This window comes from Pseudopipra pipra, chromosome 1, assembly GCF_036250125.1.
Source record: "Pseudopipra pipra isolate bDixPip1 chromosome 1, bDixPip1.hap1, whole genome shotgun sequence".
Classification (NCBI taxonomy): Eukaryota; Metazoa; Chordata; class Aves; order Passeriformes; family Pipridae; genus Pseudopipra; species Pseudopipra pipra.
The window spans coordinates 86,888,897-86,916,235 of record NC_087549.1 but is presented as its reverse complement, the minus strand read 5'-3'; the positions used below and the strand labels follow the sequence as shown (position 1 = coordinate 86,916,235).

The 27,339-nt window shown below is 37.6% G+C and overlaps 1 protein-coding gene across 9 annotated transcripts in view; it reads right to left on the bottom strand.

Annotated features, from left to right (window-relative positions):
* FARS2 (phenylalanyl-tRNA synthetase 2, mitochondrial) overlaps nt 1-27,339 on the bottom strand; it is a 240,492-nt gene that overhangs the window by 180,463 nt on the left and 32,690 nt on the right. For 5 of the 9 annotated variants that reach the window (XM_064663603.1, XM_064663572.1, XM_064663596.1 and 2 more), the window contains one exon: nt 2,407-3,042. The exons of 2 other annotated variants lie outside the window; for them this stretch is intronic. In XM_064663603.1, the coding sequence (XP_064519673.1) occupies nt 2,407-3,024 (618 nt within the window). In that variant the 5' untranslated portion in view covers nt 3,025-3,042. Of the gene's footprint in view, nt 1-2,406; nt 3,043-5,117; nt 5,264-6,559; nt 6,677-11,134; nt 11,248-27,339 lie in introns of those variants that run through there. 2 more of the 9 variants (XM_064663588.1, XM_064663614.1) reach the window with 2 other exon arrangements.

The following is a 27,339-nucleotide window of genomic DNA, read 5'->3' as shown; positions in this document are numbered from 1 at the left end:
AAACTCTTATTTGTTTTTCCAGCTCTTACTTCCACTGTGTTGACTTTACCTTTGATATGAAGAAGATTATACTGAATACAGGGCAGGATTTTTAACCTAGTCTTGACTACAGCGTGTAAAATTACTCTATTGGCCATAAGATGAAATGTACCCAGGACTTGTAGTTAAGAGCTAACAGTTTTTCCCTCGGTTCCAAAGATTCTGATCCTTGGTGCTGTGGAAATTTCCTCTTCCCGGAGATTGCAGCCTGATTATGAATGAAAAGTCTGAAGCAAGGGTAACAGGCCTTGACATTCACACATTTCTGCTCAGTGGGTTGCAATTTAAACATGAGTACAAATAAATTATTATTAGAATATTTCTCTCATGTAGTATTACCTCTATTTCGTCTTTGTTCCGCTCAGGCAGTTCCTCCTGGAATTATTTAAATGTGGATTATTTTGAACAGGCAACCAGAATATAAAACACAGGAACAGTCCCCAGTGAAATTTCAGAATTACACATTCAGTTTTTTCCACGAGGCTCTTGTGATTATGACTGTAAAAAGTGTTATATATGGCAAGGCTCTATCAACATTTAAACATGAACTGAAGCAAAAAAGAATGCTTCAGATCATGCTCAGGTTTAGAATTTCTGCATGTTGCCCAATAAACAAGACTTTACGCATTGTACACCACACCACTATTCTTTCTTTATCAATGTAGAAAGTCCAATGGACTTTCATTCTTTAGAGAGACAGATACATTTTCCAGCACATAGCTAATTTCAAATCCATCAGCTATTAATGTTCTCCAATATTTCAATCGTTTTCTTGGTGAAAGAAAGAAGATAAAAAGAAACAAGCAATTTCCAGTGCAATGAATGAGATTGTTAAACATTGCATTTTTCTAGATAGAATATGACACTGAACATTTCTGTTACTCTGTTCCCAGTTATTAAAATCCTACTATTCCTATTATTAAATTTGTAGAATAGAAAGAAATAGTCTGTCATTAAGATTAAAATTCCTTAAGGGGTATATTCATTAACAAGGATTTCAATAATTAGATCAATCATACCAAAATTTACAGAAATTTCCTCCTGCAAGAATGTTGATGTTATAATTTTGTGGCAGATAAAACCTTTACATCTGAATGCCTGAATTTCTGCTCAAGTTAAAAAAAAAAGTCATGAACAAAAAACATTAAGAAATGGTATTTTCTTAATATAGTATTATACATTTTTTCCATATACTCTGATTGTATTAATAAGTAGGCCTATGGGAAAAGAACAGCAAATAAAGAAGACCGGAGAAGTCTGTAAGATTTCCATTTCCTGGTTACCAAAGAAGCAGTTGCAGGCTGGATTCCACACCACACAGCTCACAGAACACCTGCAGAGGTAGGAATGTGTTTGTACTGGAGGAAGCAGTGGCCACATGAGGTGGGAAACACCAGTGCAGGCAGTGCAAACACCTCCCATCACAGAGAAAAGCAGTGCTCTGTGATTACCCTGGTTTTCCCTCAGGCATCCAAACCCATCAGGTTTCCCTGCCAAGCTTCTGTCACCCATTGGCAACCACATTAAGAACGGTCTACATCTCAGTATTATTAGAATAAGCTAGTTTTAGTTATAGAAATGTGAATTTGGCAGTATTGCTACAAGCGTACACAAATTATACAAATCAATTACTATTTGGAAAACAAACTGGCTTATATTTACCACTGATCAATGATGCAGCAGAGTACTTAATGACACCCAGGCATTTGCAGAACATGCAAGCTGTGCAAACAAAATATATAAACTTAAGAATCTTGGACATCTACCTAGAGCTCTTTAGCTGATGCTTCTGGACTCTAATGAGTTTACTGCGTATGCATCACACACACATAAGGATTGGCTACAACAGAATCCTTCAATGCAGCTTTAGGATGAGCTGAAAAATGGAAAATTACCTTAAAAAATGACATTCATTTACAGTCAGTGCTATTAAAAGAAGAAAAAAGACAACAATAAAAACTGCACGCTGGATGTAGCTGTAACAACTCACATCCATGAGTCCTTCAAGTATAATCTGACAGGTCTTTGGTAAAGTGATCTCACCAGAAGAGAGTTGTGACAGAAATAGAATTGAATTGTGCAGATCATTAACTGAACAAGTTGTTTCCTTTCAGGTTATGGTTTTTTAGCTTTCAATAATATTGTCTTTTCATTTCTTCATATTTTTCTGGGGAAGTCTATAGTTTTCAAATTCAACATTTTCTGTCTATATTTTTCTCAAAGTATTACTGCATGATCCATCTTTATCAATGTACAGCATAACATGTGTTGCTGTAACACACTTTCGTGCATGAACTTGGCTCACAGCAAACACAAGACCACGCAACTTATCCAAAGTCTCTGTCACCCCAACTAGAGAATTCTTACCTCATGACAGGAGAAGAGCCGAACTCCTTCCATCTGATGGAAGACTGGGTAGTGGGTGTTATCGATTGTATCTCGGCGGTAGACATCTCCCACTGCCAGAAAGGCATCTAGGCCAGAGTGTATCAAGTCCCACTGATGAGCTGATGTATGTGCTCTTAGCATGTGGTCACGATTCAAGTAATAGTTATCCTCTTTCCTTCTGCTGGCATGGTTTTGAGGGATAAGTAAACTATCAAAATTCTGCTGTACAGTAACCACTGGAGAAAGACCATCATAAACAGAAAAGAGTGGAGTCCCACGCCGTCCTATATAGTGTTTGTAGAAGTGGTCCTTCACCTGCTCCTTGATTAGCCACAGTGGGTGATGTTTTCTGTTGTGCAAGTTCTTCCCCACCTTGGAAAGAATCTTCTCTGTGACATTGCTGTAGTCATCCTGAGGATAAGTTTTACCAAGCAGTTCCACAGTATTTGAGCATGGTGCACTGGCAGCAAAATCTGAAGGTACAGACTTGGATGAAGAATGCCTTGAATGGGTGGGAATTCCTCTTACCTTTACTTTTGGTGATAAAGCTGTTTTAGAATATTTAGCTACTCTCATGAACTTCCACAGCATTGCCATTGTGAACTTTTTTATAATCTAGAGAAGTAAAAAAAGAATTAAAAAAATTTGAGTTAGGAACAGCAATCTTGCTGTAGGAATTGCTAGTATCTCAGGTATACATAAATCCAAATGTCTGCTAGATTAGTATGACCAAGTTTCTGTTATAAACCACTGTTTTGACTTCAGAAGAGGGAAAATACCCTTGTGATCAAATTTCAGCTAGGATATCTTATTCAATTATCAGGCTTCTGCATCACTGCATCAGTATTAATGACTCCAGAACTATCTTTAGCCCTGTTCTAGAAAATGCTCTTTACAGCTGAATAAACATCAGACCTTCTTTCGAACAGTATTTTTCATCCAGTTAAAATATGAGGCAATAACCAAACATTACTTCCAAGAAACTCAAATTTAACAGTGGCCTTTGGCAGGCAGAACTTGCTTATAATAAAACCCCAAGCATTAACTTCTTGTTGTATCACCTCCCCCCATTAGCAGAAGCTGCAGAACACGTTTCAGATCAACCTGATGTATGTGGCACACACTGCAATCACCACTAATTCTTACTTAACACCAAACGAAACCAGTTTAACCTTTCAAACTACTGAACCACTTTGAAAAAAAAAAAAACAAACAAACAGATGGTTAGACCACAAGCCATTTATTTATATATAAACAGAACATTAAGTTCACATATGAGTATTGCACGAGATTCTCAATAAAGGCCCCATATAGTCAGAACCAGTGTTAGCATTTTGGGGCAAGCACAAAATCCCTTTTTCCACATGTTGCCAGGAAGGCTATTTTTACAGCTTCCACTGCTGTACTGGGCAGACAAGGTTGTCAGATATCAGGAAGGCAAATGAGGTGATGAGATTCTTAAAGTTGTCTGGACTGAAGTACTCATTTCCTATCAAAGGGCCATCTTTACACATCCTCCCTGTTTACAAACAGGCTTTGTGTTTCATGCATACACAGCTGCATTACTCTGCAGCATTCAAAGAGAGACTTACAAAACCAAGAAGTTTTGAGGATGATGAACCTTTCAGTCACTCCGAATTACTTTGAAATGCAAAATTTCTTGAAAATCTATAGTTGAGCTTCAGAAATATTAGCATAAATTCCAGTAAAATAATTAAAGCATTACGATTTCCTTATTACAGATTGGGAAAACAGAGGTATTAGAAGTTAAGTCACTAGGTAAAGACATCTGCTCCAAACAAACTGGTTTGTATTTCCCTATGAACCAAGAAATAGAGGGCCACAGGTTTCCTGGGTGAAAGAGTTTTCTGTGAAAGTCATCTTAAAGAACTGGGGGAAGACAAGACATTAACAATGAATACAGCACACTTTTCAAGAGATGCCTTTCCATCTTTATGCTAGGATTACAATCTGGCTTACTTTCCACAGGAACATAAGAGAAACAAATGTAAATAAAGAACAAGCAAGTTAAGATTATTTTTCATATTGTCGTGCTTTAAAATATGTATGCGAATAGAATAAACACATAGCAGAATATAGTCACAAAAAACCAAAACTGTAAAGACAATGGGTATGTTCACATTTGGCCTCCTTTCTTCTGTCTTATGCCTAGATGTTCTCTATGGGTCTGTTTCATGCAGTAATTGCATCTCAATCAATTAAAATAAAGGCAAGTCAGGTAGACAGAAATTAAATTTGGCAGGCAGCATAATATTTGGTTTAATCCTTTTTCTGGTCGAAAATCTTCAGAAGTAAAGAGCAGTTGCAACTTTTATCTAGTTTTGAAACCTTTAAGACGGACTGCCTTTGGCAGGGTGCCAGTTAAGAGTTTACAAAACTATTTCACCAAATTAGTTATTGACCATTACTGAGAAAGTTCACCCATAAATGAATTCACACAGACACAGAAACCTCTCTGACACAGGCTAAACAAGGGACAGTCTTACATTCTGAGAAGAGGCTCCATTTTTCCGAAACATACGTTCTCCTTCATGGAACGAAAATTCTCATTTTTAAACAGCTGCTTGAAATATCCAGTTCTAGTCAGATAATGAATTCAGCTTCCCTTAAGTAAATATCACCATCTGCCCATACATTTATTTTTCTAAAAAATTCAATTCAAAACTTACACATAACTGTAATGTACAAAAAACTCTCGTGACTTTATTGTAATTCTCGTGATGTTTGCTGGTTTCCTAAGTATCATTCCTCTGAGAATCAGACAACCATATGAGAAGTTGAACTTTCACAGAAAGAGTTCTCATGATTATAAATCTATGGAAAGAGAAATTAGAACGTGATCCATAAGTGTTGGGGAGGGGGGATTTTTATTTGTTCATCTGTTTATTTTAAGACTCATTATTTATCAGGGAGACTCTAATGTATACATCTCTAAGGGCCTATCTGATATTTCAGTATTTGTAATGAGCAACATTTTGGTATCAGTTCCTGATAGTTCAGAAACACTAATTTTTCTGAGCAAGTGAAATATACTCCTCACAAACCTGTACGGGAGAAAAACCTACAGAAGAAGTTGTATCAGAGTTTTCATCCTAACATTATGCTTGTGCCTTAGATAGTTAAATGGCATTATTACCTGTACTATTATTCCAATCTGAAGCAAAATCTACTGTGAGTAGTAAGGAAAAAAAGTTACAGTTATCTAATCTTTTCTGATGAGTTATCCAACGCCCAAGTACTGCAAACAACAGCAAACATGCACTAAAGGAGCCACTGACATGGTATCATAGAGAGCACCAGCAACACTGAAGTCCTTCACCAACACTCTGCTGCTTCCCTCTCTCACCACAGACCCATGTACTCTTTTTCCAGGATCTTTACAGAAAGATGGTATTGAATTTAGTCCAACTCAGCTGGTCATAACTTACATTTGGGGAGAGAAGTCACAGAGAAGAAAGAAAAGAAAACATGTTTACACTCTATACACCGTACACAAAATATTCAAATCAAAATAATGTTTACCAAGGTGGAGACCAATACTGGAAAATAAAGAATCTTTTTATCTTTCTCATACCAATACATACCCAGAGTTAAGAACACATTAATTACTTATGTTCACTTAATAACAAATAGACAGTTATTTAAGTCTATTTATTTCTGTCTACAGTTACCTAAACATCTACAAAAAACCAGTTTATAATTTTCTTTCTTTATTTCCACCATGCTTATTATTTGGCAGTGAAACAAAACTGGTTTCTGTGCACACTGACAAAACCTGAATCCCACAGAAAGGACTGCCAGCTAGCTAACAAGCACAGTGAGCCAAACAGCAGCTGCAGGTCCTGTAGCTGAAAACAAGTACATAAATGGGAAATAAACATTGATCAACCACCACTAGCATCTACAATCCAAGGATGGTAAAGCACTCCACCAGCATTACCAGTGGGTCGCACATTCGGAGCCTGACAGTGGCTCCAACTCACAGCTGGGAGCTGAGGCAGGGCTTTGGAAGCAGGCTGCCCTGCCAGCAGCCCCTGGTGGGGCTTCTCAAAGCACTGCAGGTGGACATGCAAGCACCAGGCCCATGATTTCCTATTACACAGATACTTACCCAGCCACTGCCACCAACACATTCCAGGGTCCCTCAGCAGCTCATCTGAAGCTCCATGGGCCTCAAGTCCCTCAATCTCCATACTGAGATGTGTAATACAAGTGCAGGAACTCAGAGCTTTGAGAGGGATGATATCATACATTACGTTGCGGCAATACATTTGGAACTATGCCTGCACATGGGTATAAGCTTTAGAGCAGCTTCAAGGCAGACCAGGGGGCATGAGGTAGCACCCATGCCACCCAGGGATGAAGGAATCAGAACAACTCTGTCCATGCTGTGCATAGACCAAGCACAGATGTGACCGCACTTGCCAATGTCAGTCCTCTACCACAGACCCTGTGACATATCTACAGCAGTTTCACTTGATGGACAAGGCTCCTTCATCCCCCACAGAAAACCAACCACCCCCATGCAGCGGTTCAGCAGTTAGTACACATGCTGGAGCACACCACAGTCAAGAACTTAACAACAGGGAAATGGCACACAAAGTACATCAGACAAAAAATATCATGATTTTGGAGCACATGCAAAAGGCAGTTTGATGTGATAAGGGATCATACTGCTGTACTGTTACAGCATGTCCTTTCATGTTTAAATCCAGGTTTCCATGTCACAGTGCAGCAAGGATTAAGACAGCATTATCACAGCTGCAGTGGTATTTGTCACAATTCCCCTCAACTCAACTGCGGTTTAGGAAAGAATCACAGACTTGGTGAAATTGTCTTGGAAAAGGAGGACAAAAGAGGGGTAGTTTAGCAGCTCAGAATGAAAAGAATAAGGGCTGTGCACCAGCGTTGTTTTATTCACTCACCTCTCACAGAGAAGTGGAAGAGAAAGAACGCTCCTGTTTGAGCAAACTAGAGCCACAGTGAACCAAATGGGGCTGCTTTCATGATCATTTGCTAGGTATTATTGTCCATGAGCCAAGGGCAGCCTCACTCTTGCTGACTGCTTTTCTCTATGCCCTGTGCTTTTTACAGCTTATGGCTGCAGAAACACAGATGGGCTACTGCATACATAAACTCAAGTACATGACGGGTTTGAAACCAAAATTCTATGAAGATGAGAGTCTGTCTCCTATCCAAGAATAGCTAATTAATGCAAGACTCTGAAGTGCCATGGAAAATGTTAGAAAAGTTGGGCTGCCACCATTTTGTGATGTGACAGCTTTTATCTACCGTATGTGTGGGGAGGGGAGTTCAACCAACATAGCATATGTTAAAACAAAAACTATAAACATATGTTAGGCTGCTAAAATTGGACATTTACCAGTCTGCTTAGCAATTTAGCTAAGCATTGAATTTTAGTTTTGAAAACTATGCAGGCTTACAGCAGCAAATATCATTGTATTGCCATGACCATATCTATATAGCATAGGATATAACATAAATTATTTTGCATGCAATACTAATAACAAGCTCAGATTTTTTTCTTGCTCATTTTAAAATGCTGATATACTGTTGCACACTAGAACAGACTTTCAGTGTTACCAAGCATGCTGAATTTATGTAACACACACAGACCTCTGAAATAGTCTTACAGTTAACTTAGAATGGATGCATTGTAGAACCTGACCTTCCCAGGGCAGAACATTATTAGATCCCCCTGATGACGGCTGAACAACCAACCGAATAAAATGCTGCAAGCACTACCAAGCATTGGCAAGATAACATAGCCTTCAACTATTTGGCTCTTAATTTTTTCATATACTTGGAGCTCATCTAGTTAATAATCTGTCAGCAAGTTCCATGAAACATAGAGAATAACTTACTTTTTTTATTTTGTTATTTCTCTTAACTGAAGCAAAAATGTTTCATAAGTTGGCTGGCTGACTGCACTGTAATGGTGATACATTAATCATGATGTCACCTTCGGCAACATTTTGCAGCTTGCAATATCAAGAAAGAAAACTAAAAAAACCTTTCTGGGATAAGGCATGACCCTGCTTTCTCTCAGTGCTACATATAAGAACTTCTTAAATATGATAAAAGGTATTAGCAACCATGCTCCTTTTACACTAATCCAGAAGATGCCTATTGTCTGAATAAAAGCCAGCATTTCATGGTCTGTCTTACATACATGAGCACCTGAAGGCAAGCACAGAAAATGTGGTCCTTACTTCTGAGGCCCACCTTCAAACACCTTTACCATTCTTTAGGACTGCAAGAATGGCTAAGTCAGTCATAGTGAGCAGCAAGTCTTTGGAGAAAGAAACACACGTCTAGGCAAGCACCAGTTTTTAAAACTTTTTGAATCATCCCTTGATTCCACTCACCATTCAGTTTCAGGTTAGATATTGCAAATGATGACAAATGTAATCCCACTGCAACAAGTTTCAGTTCCCCATGCGGTCTCCCAAAGGCTCTAGTTCCCCTGATAAACAGTGTCACTCCAGGATTGTTCAGATTTATTCATAAGTTTCCCACTTACTAAAAGGATAATGCTTCCAGATATATGATTCAAGACAAGAAAAATGCACTTCAGTAGCCAGAACACTTGCAAACTCTGTAGCTGTGCTGTCAAGCTGGTATTAGACTGTTTCAAAGACTGCCATAATCAGGTTTCAAGACAACCTACAGTGAATGTGGTTTAAGCAGTTCAGAAGTAGAATATCCACACACTGGAATTTGTGATCAGCAAGCTAATCAGGTACATCAAATTGCTAGTCAGACAGTATACAATTTTTCAAAAGAGAAAAGTATACAGCATAATTGACAATAGAAGTTAACAAATTCAGATGTCTGGGGGGATGGAAAGACACCAAACTCCCTAATATGCAAAATTCAGTTTAAGGTGAACCGTCTAACCATACTATTTTCAGTTAGACTGAAAAAAAACAGATGAATAAAAGCAAATCAAGCAAATTCAGAGGAAATACAGTGATTTCATTATCGTTGAAAAAAATATTATATATATGCATGACAGTAGATTAAATTAAGGAAAATCACCCCTGCTCAGAAACAATATCTGTTTTTCTCTCATTTACACATCAATTATTTCTTGATTTATTTTTGCACAAATTAAAACAGACTCTGTCATTTACTGAAGAAATGGCAATAAGGCCCTTTTGTGATAGCTTTCAATAGTGTGCCATCTATGACTAATGCACAAAATACTACTGAAAATAAAGCAGCTGTGAACCTGAGCTCCTGCTGACATACCTGGGCTCTCCCCTTTCTCCACAAGGACACAAAACAGCTAATAGTCAATTCCATATTTTAAGGGAAAATCATCATTATCCAAACACATTTTGAATATATTATATTACAAATTACAGACTGTGAAAAGGCAATGCACACATCATTCTTAAATATTCTCAAATGTGTCTCCTGCTTTTAAATATATCCATTTCTCATGGAATGCAATCTGAAAAAACACTACCTTTGGCTGCTGAGGGAATATTCTTTTTCCAATACCTTGAAAATGTTGCCAAACAGCTTTCTGCGTTAGAAGACATATTGTAAATAACTGTCAGATGAAAGGGACAGACTTTCAAATACCTATAAAATCCTCACTGTAGTCGAGATTTGACCACTACCTCTTCTGTCTTCTTTTTATCTTCAATATCTGCAACTCAATTATCTGTATTTTTCTACAGAGGCATATTCCAACAAGAATTTTACTCCTACAGAATTTCATCTGAGTACAAATAAATTTGTTTAGAAATTAAATATTAGCTGTATTTATGTGTAGTGGTGTACTTTCTTAGTTCTCATGGATTAACTACACTATTTGGGCATAACTGAACAATAGAGACCTTATCCTGCCTTAACAAGAGGAGAGAGCAATAACTTTTATGAAGTCAGTTATTAAATACCAAGAATTGGATCTGTAGACTCGGTAACAGTGCAAAGGATAGCCAAGGAAGTTTAAGTAATTAATTTCAAGCCTTAATAATTTCTATTATGGTAATGCAAAATACTACACCATAAAACAAAAACTCTGCAGTCTGGGGGGCCATATGTGTGGTGCACACTGCATCCCTTAAACAGCAGAACCTCCTGAACCTCAGCCCTGCTTCTCACATAGAAAAGTCACCTCTGGGTGTGTTACCACATGTTGGTGATCTCTGTGGGGTGAAGCAGCACACTGCAATACACTGCAGAAAAGTATAAAGCTATAAGTATATGCTTTAGTTCTACAATTGCAGGCAGAATGGCTCAACCACTCAAGCACAGCCACCAGAAGGGCTGGATCCTTCCCAGCAATGGCAACAGCAGCCCAGCCCTTTGGAGGTGCCTGTGGCAGACAAAGAAGATATCCTTCAACTCAGAAGGTGTCATTCACCAATCAAATAATGATTGCCTGCCTCCTCCAGGGAAATGGCAGAAAGAAACTCAGTAACATCTTACACACCCAGATACAATGCACATGCTACCCAATGGGCTACATTTAAACTTCAGCTGCAAAATATTCAACATGCCCAACAACCCAAGTTTCTGATGCCTCAGAAACAAACCCAGTCCACTCAATAGTAAGAAAACAGAATGATTGAGACACGTTGTGCCAGAGGAGGCAGCTAACATGAATCACTCAGTTCATCCACAAACGAGAAAAAGTCTTCAGCTTTACCTGCTGTTTCCCTGCAGTAATGATTCTCCGTCCGTTCTTCAGGAGAACTAGGGAAATCCATGACTTACCACAGATCTCCAGATGCCCTCCTTAGTAATACCTTAGCCAACTCACTGTAGTTTAAAAGAATAATTTAAGTATTATTATGAAATAAAAAATATAATTAATATTTTAGATCAGGGAGTTATTTCATGGTTATAATATGTATGCAATCAATATTTAAATCGAACAAGCCTTTTTTATGATGTTTCATCCCTAAATAGCAGCAGGAGTATTGTAAGTTTTCTGTCACATCAATTTTCTGTCACATCAACCTTTAAAGAGATCAGTTTCACAAATTTGCTATGATCTTGAGCCAAAATATCACCAGAGTTCCACACCTCAGACCTAGCTGTGATGTGAACTTGATCTCAACTCAAACTCTGACTCAGCAGTCTCTGTTATAGAAATAATGAAAGTGTGAACAGACAGAGCCTTTATCAGGACTATGCATTTTTCAACAGCATATTTCAACAAAAAAAGAAAGACAGACACAAATATCTCTATGGATTTTACTTCAGAATCAATAAGTCTCACAGATTTCAGTAGGGATGAAGAATAGAATATGCAGATGCTTGCAGTGGAAACTCCACTGCAGTCCAAGACCTCCTACTTAGAAAATGTATGGTCATGTGTGTACAAATAAGTCATCCCTAGTTTGAACTGCATCTTCATTTATCTGTTATGGGCTCTGACAAAGCATTTAAGGAAAAGATTAGAAGGCTTCTAAGGAAGGCACTACATTTACCTGCCTGGGGCATACCACTTCTCTGAGGCTGGTAGGAACAGAGCTGAAATATTAATGACTAAGCCATTTGTCAAGAAAATTATGCAATAAACCTTGGCAGCCACACAAAGAGGCTAATAATAAGATACCAAGCTAGGGCAGTACAAACTAAGCACTTAAAAGAGAAAAGGGGAAGGAAAAAAAAAAATCACTTTCATTTGCTTGTCCATACTCATAAGCTTTGGAAGAAAACAATACGTTAATGAATGGGAATATTTAAATATAAAAATTCATCGGATTCAGAATTAGTAATAACAGATACTAACTTCTGAAAGGGACTGTGAGCTGCTCAAAGTCTAGAATTCATGTTTTAAAATCTTGATTCATTCAAGACATTTATTCTAGTGATGCTCTTTGCAAATAAATTGCTTATCATGTAATATGGGAGCTAAAAGGTGGCAACACAGAAGTCACTTAATTATTGAAAATTCACATAAACAAATGAAAAAAAACCCCCAATTCCAACAAATCAAATAAACCAAAACCAACAAAGATAAAGATACACAAGACCAAACACATACACTCTTCTTGAGGTTTCCTCACAAATCATTGTGAAGAAAAACAAAGACAAAATTTGACCACTCTGTCAAATCACATGTTAAAATCTATACTCCCTAAACAGACTAAAGATCTAAATCAGTTCTCTGAATTTCCAAGTCTCATTTCTTCATAACAAAAACTTGCAAAACAAAAGGATTAAAAAAGTTTCCATCAGACTCCATGTTTTATATTTATTCATAAATTTTCATATAATTTTAATATAAGTATGTTTTAGGGCCAGGCATACTATAATTTTATATAGCATTCTTTATATAATAAATTTGAAGGGTTAGTTTTTAAAGGGACATCACTAATTTTTACTGTAAGCAAATTTGAAAAGCATGCAAAGCATCATCGTATATTAAAAAGTAATCTAAAATTTTCGTTAAAAAGAAGATGGTCCTATTAGCAAATAAAGCAAAGTAATAATGTATGATGGTTTACCAAAACATAGCCATAGTCACTTTGCCAAATGTTAAATATGTCCAACAATGTGATCCGTGGATTCAATCACCACTGACACCAATTGGACACACTGACATATATCCAGAACAGTGTTATGCAGAAGCATTTATACTTTCATTAAGCAGCACTCTGCTCTTCCAAACCATATCTCTACATTGGATTTCAAAGTGCTTTTCAGCCATTAACCAATTAAGCTCTACAATACCCTCATGGGAAAAGCATTGCATTATTTATATCCATTAGTCCGGCAGCTCCCAAGTCAAAAGCACTGTACTTGAATACGTTGGTGTGGTTTTTTTCCAAGTTGTTTTGATTACATTGTCATTTTTCTCCATGTTCAGAATTTTTTTGTTGTTTGCAATATCATTTTATCAACATTTTAGCATGTATAATGGCTACTGTGAATAGAATCAAAACGTTCTGAAAGCAGCTTGCCAAAACTGCTTTTTAGGAACCAAGCTGAATAGTTCAGAAATACTGAGTTATTACCACTGAAACAACCTTCTCCCTGAATGTGCAGAACTTTAAGGCTCAAACCTACATTCCCCTGAGCAAGAATTACAGAGTCACTGCTCTGTCTGTATTGCAGCTCAAACTTCAATGACATTGTAATTACAATTACGTATTTAGCATGACCAGGAAAGATCAACTGGAGAGGCAGAAGACATTTAGGGAAGATGGGAAGGTATATAAATGAAGCATTATTAAGGCAAACAGGGATATGAGAGAAGAAAGCAACAAACTGGGTGAAGCAGCATGGGACAGACTATTGCTACTGGACCTGGCCTATAGCAGGGTTGGCCTGCAATCCAACATGGCATTCACAAATTGTCTTCTTCTAAATAGGATTTCACCTCTGCTCACCACATTTACCAGAACCAAAGACAGCATTTACTTCAATGAGGAAATTATATCACAGAATTACAGAACAGTTAGGGTTGGAAGGGACCTCTGGAGATCCCCTAGACCAACACCTCTGCCAAGGCAGGATCACCTAGAGCAGGTTATACAGGAATGCATTCAGGTGGCTTTGGAATGTCTCCAGACAGGGAGACTTCACAACCTTCCTGGGCAGCCTCTTCCAGTGCTCTGCCACCCTCAACGTAAAGTTCTTCCTCATGTTGAGGTGGAACTTCTTGTGTTTTAGTTTATGGTCATTACTCCTCGTTCTGTCGCTGGGCACCACCAAAAAGAGTCTAGCAACATCCTCTCAGCACCAACTTTTGAGATATTTACATGCAGTGATGAGATCCCCTCTCAGTCTTCTCCAGACTAATCAGGCCCAGCTCCCGCAGTCTCTCCTCATAAGAGAGATGCTCCAGACTCCTCATCATTTTTGTGGCCCTTCAGTGGACCCTCTCCAGTAGCTCCTTGTTGTTCTTGTACTGAGGAGCCCAGAACTGGACACAGCACTCCAGATGTGTCCTCACTAGGGCCAAGTAGAGGGGCAGCATCACCTCCCTCGACCTGCTGGCCACACTCTTCCTGAGGCACCCCAGGAGACCACTGACCCTCCTGGCTGCAAGAGCACACTGCTGGCTCATGGTCAACTTGTCATCCACCAAACTCTGTTTGTTAGGTGCCTCTTTTGAGAAAGTTTCACATTGCATCTAACTGTGCTGCTGCTCTTGCCTCAGATTATGCAGAGTGAATCATGTCAGCCTGCCAGTCCAGCCAGGGAAAAGAGTATTACATGGTGGGCTGTCTCTCCTGTATCAGTTGTCAGAACTAAGAGTCATCTGAGATTCAAACAAACACAATACATAATGAGATCTAAAGCAGATAAGATTAAGATAAGAGTTTTTAAATCATATTTACCAGTGAAAACCTAGACAAAAGCCACAGAATGTCATCAGCCTTATGATTTGGCTTTGCTGGGGCCAAAGCACCTGGTGCCGGCCTGGTATAGCAGTGAGCATTTGCTGAAGAGTTTTGCAGAACCAAGGTCCAAGAGCTCAGCAGAGCTCAAAAAAAGCCCATGACAACTTGGTAGAAAAGGAAAAAGAAAGCAAATCTAACCAGTGTCATGAAACAGCAAAGAAGATGTCTCCTACACCATGTGTTGCTACCACTGTAGTAGTCATTGATGAAAGGCAGACTAGAGATGAAATACGAAGATACAGTACCTAGAAAGGAAAATTGTCATGCCTGGTGGCACCAGTATAGGCAATCAGAAAGAAATGTGAGGTCAGTAGTGACAGATACCACATACTAGTGCTAAATAATCCTACATTATAATCTTTACCATTACCAGTAGGCACACAGAAAGCAAATTGACAGTCTAATTTAAAAGCATTATAATTTGCTTTGAAACCAAATCATTATTGAACAGAGATGCAGGTCTCAAATGTGCAATAAGGCAGGAGACAGTGACTTGCTGACGCCAGAATCAACTACACAGGACCTGGAAGGTCACAATGAGTTAGTTTAAGATTAAAGGCATGGCCACAGTCCCTCTCCCTTGCAGACATAAAAACTAAGAGACTACTGCTATAATGAGCTACAGGTAAGGGCAATCAGTTCTTACTCAGCAAAGGAAAACATAACCAGCATCTATACAACATCTAACTCAGACAGCCACAGATTTATGATGTGTACTAACATTTTTTCATTACGAACCTGTTATATTAAATTCCTGGAGTTCCAGGGACCACTGTCCAGACCTATTAAATAAAAATGATGGTTTAGACTTGTTTTATTATCTGTACCTGTTAGTTCACCGGTTCAATTTCCCAAATATAAGCTATCATGTAACCAACATAGGGATTGACTGGTTATATTTCGTTTTTTTTTTTCTCTGTAGTTATTACCTTATTGGGTCTTTAAAAAATACTAATTTTATTTTCATGCTGCTACTCTATGTATACTCAAAGAACCAAAAAAATTACAGGAAATTTGTCCAGTTTGTTATTTGATACAACCAAATCTTGCCTAGCATAGTATATCATCTCATTTTCTAAGCAACATTAAAATATGAATATTGGACTTTACTTTTGAGGCTGAGTAGACAAAATCATATTCATCATGTCTGATGAACCTGACTTTCTACAAATCTACTGAATGCCCAAATGTGAACTCCCAATTTAGTCAAAAACAAGTAATCAAAACGGTAAAGATTTCAATGCATAATTGTAGACATCTAACTTCTGTGCCTCTAAAATAAACCTGCACGTTGCAATTTAATATTTGTAAATTACAACTAAACATTTCCAGTTGTTTACATACCCTCACCACCCTCCAGCCACAACAAGATGTGTGCTCAGCTGGATGATGTTGCAGGACTCTGCTCTGTTCCAACCACATGACAGCCCAGACATTTCTAAAGCTGTTTTGGGGTCTGTTCTTAGCTAAAGCCAGACTGAACACCAAATACTATTTAAAAAAAAATTACTCACATGAAGCTAAAACATTATTTCAGTGAATAACATAAGGGCTGAAAAACATTCTTAAATTATCAGATCCTTTATTATTCAGTCTAAATTATTTGACATCGTTTTTTTGTTGTTTGGGGTTTGGGACAGGGGAAGGGGTATTGGTGTATGTTGTTTGGGACTTTTTAATAACAATTATTTTCTGTCAACCCACCATAAAACCCTGAATGCCCAACTGCTGCCTTTGACATTTACTTAGACACGGTAGAACAACTAAACTTTGTTGAGAAATATTTCCATAAAATCTATCAGGTAACTAAGCCAAGGATGAAAAGTCTCAGGATGAAGTTTTTTTTAATTCTAACAGTTAAAGCTGCTACCCTGGGCCTTTATGGCATTTAATTTTCTGCCATTCCAATGCACTCACTGGTGTCTGGGCTGAAAACTCTCTTTTTCCAGTTCTTCTCTCTGTCATCTGCTGGGAGACAGAGTAGAATAATTAGATCGACTCAAACAGTTGCTGATTGCTTTCAGTGTGTAGTTCACTCCTTGACACCACAGAGTTGATAAATAAGGATCAATAGACTGGATAGGAATGTTTAAATTTTCTGCAAAGCTGAAGAGCAATGCCACAAAAAATGAACTTTGTTTTTTTAAGGCATGTTATTTGGAAAAAAAAAAAATGAGTGAGTTTACTGCAAGTTTACCAAAGAGATGTGAAGACTTGAATTTAAGCTGAATGAAACTGAAGTCTGTCTTTTCAATTCCTATTTACTTATTACTATAGAGCTACCAAGAAATACAGCTCAAAGGAAAGGAAAGCAACCATGGCATGATGTTAACATTTCAACATCAGTTAAAGAAGAATTACATCCAGTGAAGGGACCTTCAATCACAGACTATTGCAAAATCATGTATAAAATACATCATTACAGTCAGCACCTCTGTTCATAATTACAGCAGAAGATCCAATACTGGGTACAGGGAGACAGAAAATATATAAAAAAATAACAAATTACAACCTCTTGCTTCCAGGTTGATGCTGTTTAATTAAGACAGAAGCAGGGGAAATGTAGTTTCCTGCATTATCATTGCTGTCATAGGCCTGTTGTGGGCATTCAGTCTTCTTTAGCACTACATGAATTTAAAATAAAATAACTATAAAGCGCTAAATTAAACATTTTTCCCTTAAATTCTTCTCACAGCAAAGTAGAAAACTAGGGAAAGGTCTTTTACTGTCTTACACTTTCAAACTACTTCTCTGTTATTATGTTAAATTTGATACCATGTAAAGTGGGTAAAGCAAAATGTTTCATCAGAAAAAGAAGAGCTAAATTTCACTGGTCTTTTAACCTGAGGCACTTTCTGTTGCCCTTTTTCTAAGTTTGCTGTAAATTGGGAAATAAATGATAAAAAAGTATCTTTTGGTATGTCTGAAAATGACATATTCACACTTCAAGCTGAAATTCACCACTTTGCAGAAGGGTGGCACCCAACTCATTGCCAGGTAAGCCTTATAAAGAAAACTATAAAATCATGTACAGTTCTGATGCCTGAATCCTGCACTAGATGTACCTCACACAGCAGGAATTTGCACCTTAAGGCCTGAACTCAAATCTGAGAACTTTAGAACACAGCCTTCTGACATACCAGGTACGCTCAAAGATATTTTGTGTAAATAACATTACATCTTCACATGAATGTCTTGCATTCAATTGTTCAAATAATTATTCCATCCTAACGGTATCCACACTTTCTTCAGCTTAAATTCCACGAGCATCAAATTTAGTGCAGTCAGTACAACTGCCATGCTGACTTCTACCATTTCACTCAAAAATCACAACTTTATCATGAGCAACCTGTGGGCAATTAGTGTAAATATCAGCAGACTTGGATTCGTCTTAATCAGTGTTTGTTTCAATTCCACAGGCAAACAAGACATCACCACTAAAACACTACAGTAAGAATACTGATGACTTTATATCCAGCTATAGTCATGCTGCTGTGTTTGGCTGTCTCTCTCCACACACACAAAAAAAACCCCCAACATTGAATTCTGTGTATTTTTCAGTATGTCAAATAATGCTTCATGACACACAATTTAGCCCCTGCCATATTTCTTTCTATAGATACAAATGTCAAATAAATCATACATATATATTCCATGACACAAAGTATTCACCAGTGAAAAAGTGAAAGGTTAAGTTCTGAAACAAAAGACTATTTTTTGATATTTGAAAGGAACTTTCATATTTGCCTCTTCTCTAGCAACTGTGACCTGCATTGTTACAAGTACACAGTAATTAATTACAGGAGTCCAAAACATAAGCCCAACTATCAAAGCTACTAAAACAGCCTCAGAATATCCTGCTGTCATCATCCAACTATTGGCAGCTACTAGTGTGCAAACAAGCACCTCCACCTTTTATTTTCTATGCTATGAGATCATTTCTCAACAATCAAGTCCTACTTTGCACATATGAATAACTAGTCCTACTTCTGTCTTATGCACCAGCAGATCATTCAAAATTTCAACCTTTATTCTATCCCACTGAGAAATAGTGGGTAAAAGACAGCCCATGCCTGAAACCACAAGATACCTAATTTCCCTTTTTCCAGATTGTATTACCAAAGGAAAGGCAGATGACTCCCTCACATATGCTTTCTAATAAGCAGGCATTTTCTACATGAAATTTCTAGTGAATGAAGGCAAAATTTGTTGATTCTGTGACCCCAAAAATTGTTACTATCTCACTATCAAAACCAAGAAGGTGTACCGAGTGGGTTTTTGCAAGGATCTAATTGGTCTAATTTCAGGGAGTGTTTTCATTAGCAGCCTACACAACTGAGCAGAGGACACTGCAGGTATGCTGATAACAGGGCTGGAACTCGAAATTATTCTGTCAGACTAGAGAATTGGTCAGAAAAGTAACAGAAGGATTCGTCACAGTAAGTGCAAGTTTCTGTATTTTGGCAGTCAGTTGCACACCTGCAGCACAGCAAATACGCTGCTAGACAGCAGCTTCTTCAGAGGAGAATCAAGGGTTGTAATAAACCATGAGCTCAACATAAGTTCAAAATGTGATTTAAAAAAACAAAAAGCCATCATACAGGAGTATAAACAGGAATATATACTACATAAAATAGGAAGCACTCCTGTCCTACTGTTTAGCAGGAAGGAACAAATGAGTCAAAATTTTGGCATAACATTTATAAAAAATGTGAAGCAATTTGAAGAGACCAATGACAGTAAGAGAAATTACCACAAGTCTCAAAGAAGGAATTATGTAGAAAGGTGGAATATACTAGGACCATTTAGCCTAAAGAAGGAACAAATTAATGCTCCATCCATCATCATCAGATCTGATAGAAAGTTGACTTCTCTATGGAATAAACTTGCCTCTACCGTACCCTGGCTAGGACATACAGCAATTCACCTACCAAAACCAAAGTTAGAAAAATTTGTATTTCAGTTATAAGGAGAAGTCTTTCTACAAATTCCGTGACATATTGTAAGAAAATGCTTATGCAGACCCCATTGTAGTTTTATTATTTCATGCAAATTTCTAAATAGCTGTGCTAAAAAAAAAAAAAAGGTGTAAAATTCAGCCTGCTATGGGGGCTAAAGAATAGACTAGTCAGTATCTTACAGTCTTTCCAGTCTTGTTTTGGTTTGTTATAATCTCTATGATCATTGTCACAAATTTTCTAATGAAACACATAATAGGGGCTTATTCCTTAGAGGTCTAGCCAAGTCTTTCTTTTAGTAGCAGCTTTAATGGTGCTTATGGCTTTATGGCAGTTATATCGCTGAAAGCTTAGCAGGTGATGTATTTGCTTACAGGCACTGTCATATTTTATCCATCTCGGCATCTATTTAGTAAGTGCTTTAACATTCTAGATTATGGCAGTTGCTATATAAAACACAGCATTATTTTCCATATTTTATTCCCCTCATTGGCATTCCTACTCTTGGATTAACTGGCAGAAGTACAAATATTCACAGCAATTTTAAACAACAAAGTTTGAGTGCTCACTGACAGTCAGTTAGCTGTGTACTATCAGTAAACAAAACACAACACAACAATGTTCCTTTTCTACTACAACAAAATTTCTCAGCAATTTTTTGTATAGCAAGAAATATGATGGTAGACAAACTGCAGTGGTTGTCCAAACAGACACCACCTGCTAGTTGTGTGTTGGAACAACGCTACCTGATTTACTTAAAATGTATCATGGTTGTATTTCAGTTAGTCCATTCATCTTGTTTCATGGCATAGGATAGGCAGAAAAATTCATTTGGATTAGGATTTTCCCTTCATAACTTCATCCTACTCATGTTTAAGATTTCTAGATGATCTAGGTAAAAACTCCCACTGAAATTAGGGAATGACACCAGAAACATCTGTGGAAACAAACTGAGCTGACAAGATACTATTTTTACTCCATTCTTCAAACTGCACTTGTATGTATTGTGATTTTTTAATTATTTTTTTTTTTTTTAGTATTCCTTCATACAGAAGTCACCACTTCTATCACTTGGGCACTTGAGTTCTTGAGTAACTTCTACTACTTTCTGTTCGATCTCTCTTTTTAGAGAATAAGGGGACTGAAACTGAATACAGTACTCAAGATTCAATATTTCAACTGATATTACTGAAACATACAATACTTTGGGAAGGTCATCTCCTCCTCATATCCCAATGTTTTTCTTTACTTACATTTCATCTTGGCTACACTCCTGACAACAGTGAGATTACACATTAAGCACAACATGAACCTGTATGATGCCTGGGACTTTCTTGCTTGAAGGACTTGAAAAAAAAAGTTTTTACTTCTGTCCATTACTATAAAATACGAACAGCAAGGGCTCCTAACTAGTTATATCTGATGCTTGCACCCCAGTGATTCAGAAATGATGCTTCACTGTCAATACTGTTTTATTTCAGGGTAAAAGAAGGTGGTAATACAGGTGGATACTGGCAGAAGCAGAGGAAAAAAGAAGTTGTTTTTCTTCTATCTGTTCTGTGGCATTTAGCAAAAACTTTTTTTTAACAATATGTCACTTGAGTAACAGTTGCCTCCTAGTGAAAAATGCTCACAACCATGAAAAAGTCATGTAAGATGTCAGATACACAGTATGTGCCAATGCATTTAATGTTTTTATGCATTTAAAGTACATATAGAGTCATCTGAAGATGAATTTTAAGTAGGACAACTAAAAAACCTAAAAATGCAATTCCCAAAGTAGAAAGCTTCTTACTGCATTGCACATCACAGAGTGGTCTCAATGCTGGGAGAGTGGTTCTCCCAGCAAAGAGAACGTTTCAGGGTGCACTTCTACATAATCACAGAATCTGCTACACTAGGAGCAAAAATACTAATATAGCATCTCGCCAATAAGGGTAGAGAAGGTGAAGGCAAGACAAAGAACAGGATAGTGGATCTGTTTCCCTGAAAAAGGCCGTTTCAAGTAGACCCATGCTGTCACAAAAGAAAAGATGGAGGGCTGTTTGAATAAGTCTGCAAAGGGCATCTTAGAGGCGTAATTACAGAAAGAACAGGACAGCAGGAAAACTAAGTTTAATTGTGAGAGGAAACAGCCTGACCCTCTTACAAAGCAGCTTGAAATCAACTTTTTTTAATCTTTGTTTTCTTCAATAAACAAACCAGACACAGAAGAAATTTTAAAACACCAATCCTGCAAAATCCCATATGAGTTATTTAATGCATTTTGCAGGACAGAGAGCTCCAAGACAGACTTGATGATCAAATACATATATGTTAGCACACGAAACCATTCCTTGAAAGAGGCCAGCTAAGTGGAAACTAAAAATGAGGTCATCACCCCATCAAAAACATTTCCAGTATGCCTTCTAGCATGCTTTTGTTCCTTCTCCTTGTAGACTTACCATTGATCTTTCCATCAGAAACACAAATATAAGATGAAGGGAATCCATCACAGAAATGTTCAGAATAGAAGACAACTCCTTTCTCTCCTTCCCTCTATCAGTTCTATGAATCAAAATAGTCTCTTTTTAAATTCCATGTACCAATGATAGAAAAGCAGTCACTTGGCAAGCAAATTGCTTCTTTACTGCTAAAGCAGATTCCTCAGTTCACATTCTTCTTCCTTACACCATTCCATCATTCTGAGGTTCTAACGCATCCATCTTCATCAGGTAAGGTTCCCAACACACTCAGGCAAGAAGTGCAATAAAACAAGCAGGCAAACAAAAAAAATCTCTCCCTAAAAAAGCTTTCATTTGAGGTCATTCTTCTCAGTGGCAAGTCTACTCTAGCCAGAAAAATGCATCCTGTGTTGCTATGTTCAGCTCGGGGGTCCTCAACACAAGAAAGACATGGACCTGTTGAGCCAAGTCCAGAGTACGGCCACAGAAATGATCCAAGGGCTGGAGCACCTCTCCTAAAAAAAGACAGGCTGAGAGAGTTGAGGCTGTTCAGCCTGGAGAAGACAAGGCTCTTAAAGGGGGCCTGCAAGAAAGCTGGAGAGGGATTTTTCACAAGGGCATGTAGTGATAGGAGGACAAGGGGTAACGGCTTTAAACTGAAAAGGGGTAGGCTTAAATTAGATATTAGGAAGAAATCTTTTACTGTGAGGGTGGTGAGGCACTAGAACAGGCTGCCCAAAGAACTAGTTAATCTTTAAGGTCCCTTCCAACCTAAACCATTGTGCGATTCTATGCTCTGCTTCCAGCAAATTAAAGACTCAAGAATAGGTCTCCAAAGGGGGTATTTTCCGAGTAGCCCTGAACACAAAACATAGATTTAACTTGGGACAACAAAAGAACAACCAAACAAATAACCAATCAAACAAAAATAACCAAAAAAACCCCCCAACCAAACAAAAAAGCAGAACACGGAAATCACTGATAGTCAACTCAAACGTATTAGCAGTAAGGTGTAACCCAGTCCCACCAGACAGCAGACCAGAAAACACTGTGGATACACTATGTAGAAAAAAGAGATGCAACAACATCCTTGTAAAGAAAGAATGGGGCATTGAGCACAGCATGCTAACCACAGCCTTAGCACAATGGAGATGTACTGTCTTCAGAGATCTGACAGCCCAATGAAGCTCTCCACCTAATGTAACAAGTAAAAATCACATCTCTCTTTCTCCCTGCCCTTACAGACCTCGTGGCAGTTTTGTAGTCCTGAGGCACAGTCTCATCAGGCCTCACTTCCACTTCTGTCCCTAAGCAGAGCTTACTCACAGGTATGCAACATCTAGTCAGTCAAAGGAAACACTGAACAGAAATCAGGGTATAATCAAGTTGGATGAGTAGATTCTAGACCATAAATCCTGCTTTGAATAACCCCTACAGTTTCATACTTTTTAAACTTTACTAATGCTCAACTGGCTAAAATGACACCAAATAAGTCATCCAGGAAACCTACTATAATGCTTAGACAAAGAGAAAATACAGTAACTGACAACGCTCTTCATATTTTTAAACTAATTTCCCACTCAAATATCGATCTAAAGGGTACGTGTGACTTCTCCTTTAGGTAAATTCAGGTGAGATCTGCTACGTACTTCATGTAACATGAGTTTCTGAAAGTCCTGTTTATCCATCTTTCTGGAACTTCTTTATTCTACAAAGTATGTAGGGTATGACTCTTGCAAAACCAATTAAACCTATAATACTTCCAAATCCTCCTAGATATTCAAACTACTTCAAATAAATTTCATTCCACACAGGCATAAATAAATTAATCATATTATGTAAATATCTTGACCAGACAGCCAGTCCTCCTTTTTTTTTTTTTAATAAGGCTTTCCTCTTCCAGAATTATTCTGACTTTAGGAGCAAGACACGCAACATAATATTATAATCACAATCCTGCTTTAAATCATGACTCATGGGATTTTAAAATTCCCATATTTTTCATACGGGAAAAGGTGGATTATCAGCTTTCATCCACTGGAGAGCACATGTTTTTTATTTCCTGTAAAGTTTCAAGGTACTAAATCTTGGGTGCACTTTGTTTAGGTACTGAATTTTACTGCAAGTAATTCTTACAGGCTTCTTATATGTGTATTGAAATATCTTCCTTTCTTGACTATATACAGCAATGAAATAACTAAAGAGTAGATTTACAGATGAGAGAAATGAAAACTACCTACAATAAAATTGTAAAACCTTCTAAACTGTCAATAAATAAACTTCTTTTCTGTAAAATATTTTTGGTGTACTGTATATCAAACTCAATGGAGAGTGTATAGCATAAAAATTTTACTGATATGATCTTAAGATTACCACTTGTGACTCACAAGCAACAACAGTTGTTATACAAACTACCATATAGAAGTGATGGTAAAACTTTTATACCTTATGACACAGGCCATCACTATTCTGCTGACTAAAATTCTAATTACATATGTAATGCTGGGACATTTGTTAACAGGTCACACAGGGTCTAAAGTCTTCCTGAATTTCCATTTGATAATCAACCATTCCCTTCTTCCCCTGCCAAATCTGTCTTGGCATCAGCTTAGACTCTGCCTGCTTTTCACTCTTCCCATTAAAATTATAAACTCACTCAGCTCTGCTCAGCATCTCAATGCACAAGGCATTCACTTGTGCTTCCAGAGGTTACCAACACTGGGTAAAAATGAAGCTAACTATGTAGTCAAGTAAAATGAGGCTTTGAGCAGTACAATTTGTAAACTTTATGAAACTCCAAAGAACTTAAGACTTACCCCAAAGTCCTGTCATCTCAGTCTTTCGACTGTATTTTAATTACTGGACTTTCAACTAGACTTTTGCTTGATTCTACTGGAATACAAGCTCAAAGACAAACCTGAAGCTAGCCAAGTACTGTCTGATCCATCACACTTCATCAAGTCCTTTTCTGGAGGTGTAGGCATGTGCATAACCCAGTGAAAATTATTAATCATTCCCATCCTCAAATGCCATGTTGCACAACAACTTAAACCACATGATTTGCTGCAAAGAAAGAGTTTCATGTCAACAGCAAAGGGTGAGGGGGGAGGAACAAAATTTTAACCTGAAATAGATTTTCTTAAAATTTTAAGTAAAACTGAAACTCAATTTCCTCTGCACATTAGGATGATACCAACGTGCAAAATAATTGTCCCTACTCAAAGTCCCTAAAACAGAGTTTGCAGAAAATGGGAAAAGTTGTCTTCACCTGCCATGGAATATCAATTCATGACTACAGCAACCTAAAGTGAAACAGACTTTTAACAGATCTCCTAATCCATTTCCCCTTTCAAAGGCAGACTCTGTGGAGCAATGGATACTCCTGGATGAAACCTGACGCTTTGTGTAATGATTCTAATGTCGCATAGGGGTTTCCTCTTTAGAAAGAAGAAATTGTCTTCCTACCATTTTTTTCCCTTAAGTGACATACAGATTTTTTTTTCTCTCTGCCCAGTGAATTCATGTAAAAACTGCATAACAATTTAATAGTTTAAAGTTTGACGAAAAGCCTTCTTTTGCCAATTCTTTAAATAAATTTTAGTACAATAAGGACAAGAGGAAGGAAAGAAATGAAGGGGATCGGTCTTTGTTTGACAAAACAATCACACACATCTTCTCCTCTTGCATCTTCTCATTTATTTGTGTAAAAGAACTGTGCAGAGCAGCCACATTGACTTAAGCAGCACTACGGAGACTGAAGAGATCTGGCCCCCAAAAGACCTACTGACAGATGATGAAGCAGCAGTAGTATTGCAGAATAATAACAATTTACATTAAAAGCTAACTACTTGTTCAGTAAAAATGTTCATTTCCTCTTTCACTCACTTGTTGAAAAGAGCCAGAGCAGAGTTTAGAACAGTCTGTCTCCATCTGAAAAGCATCTGTTCATTTAATCAGCTGAGTTCTTGCATGTCAGATTTGGCTGCACCAGTACCGTCAGTATTGAACATGTCCATACAAACCAAATCTGTTTTAAAGCATATCTATTAAAAGCTTAAAAAAAGTACTCAGGAAAGCCAAAGGCTTTCTGCTTGTAGAGGAGGCAAAATAAACAGGTCCCACATAATGTTGTAAGCCACGTGTCCAGATATTTCTAAGAACCACTTCCCAAAGTAAGTTCTCATTCCCTTCAGGATCTCTATCATTCAAATGCATGCAGGCATGAAATTGTGTGCATCACGTGTGTAGGAACGTACCAGTTTGCAGAGTCATTGAGAAGTAATATCAAAAGGATAACCATGCTACTGGTTTGGGGAATAATGAGGTTTTTTTCCTGACAAAAGAAAAAAATCTCTGACAAAAATCTCCATTAAAAAAAAATTATACACTTCACAGGCTTGGGTAAAGGGTGTGCCTTCAGACACAATTTGGAAGCTTAGTAACTGTAGAATCATCTTCCCTTCTCTAACAACTAATCCTTTACTGGACGTTTTGTTCAATTCTGAGTAAAAGCACTAAATAACAAAGGTGGAAGATATTTTTTTCTTTTAATGTTGAAATCGAAATGTTCAGAGTACACATTAGAAAACAGTATTTTCAAATTCCAGCAAGCTACTTCAAAGCAGACGAGAAATACTGCCAAGGTAACGAAAAAGTTCTACCTGCACATATGTAACAGCTTTGCTAACAGCTGGAAGATGCTGTGGGCACTACCACCAGTGCCAAAAAAAGAACCAAAAAAAAAGGCTGGCAATCCCTGCGATTTAAGGTATCCCTGATGAACCAGACTCCCTAAACATAAGCATGCAATATATATGTTGCTTGGATACCACTATTAAATCGATTTAAAGGTTACAGGATTCCCATAACAAAACCCCAACAGCACAGATTTTGCCTCTTCAAATACATTAATTTTAATTGCCTTAAAGTCAAAAGAAAGAAATCAGATTTTTTGGTTTGCAAGATAAGTAAGTTTGCAGCTATCTCTTAAAAACCACTTTAATATGGCAGCTGTCAGCATTTCTATCAACTATTACATATTATATTAACCTTTCAGACACTGCATATTCTGAGGTAGATTTACAGTCATAC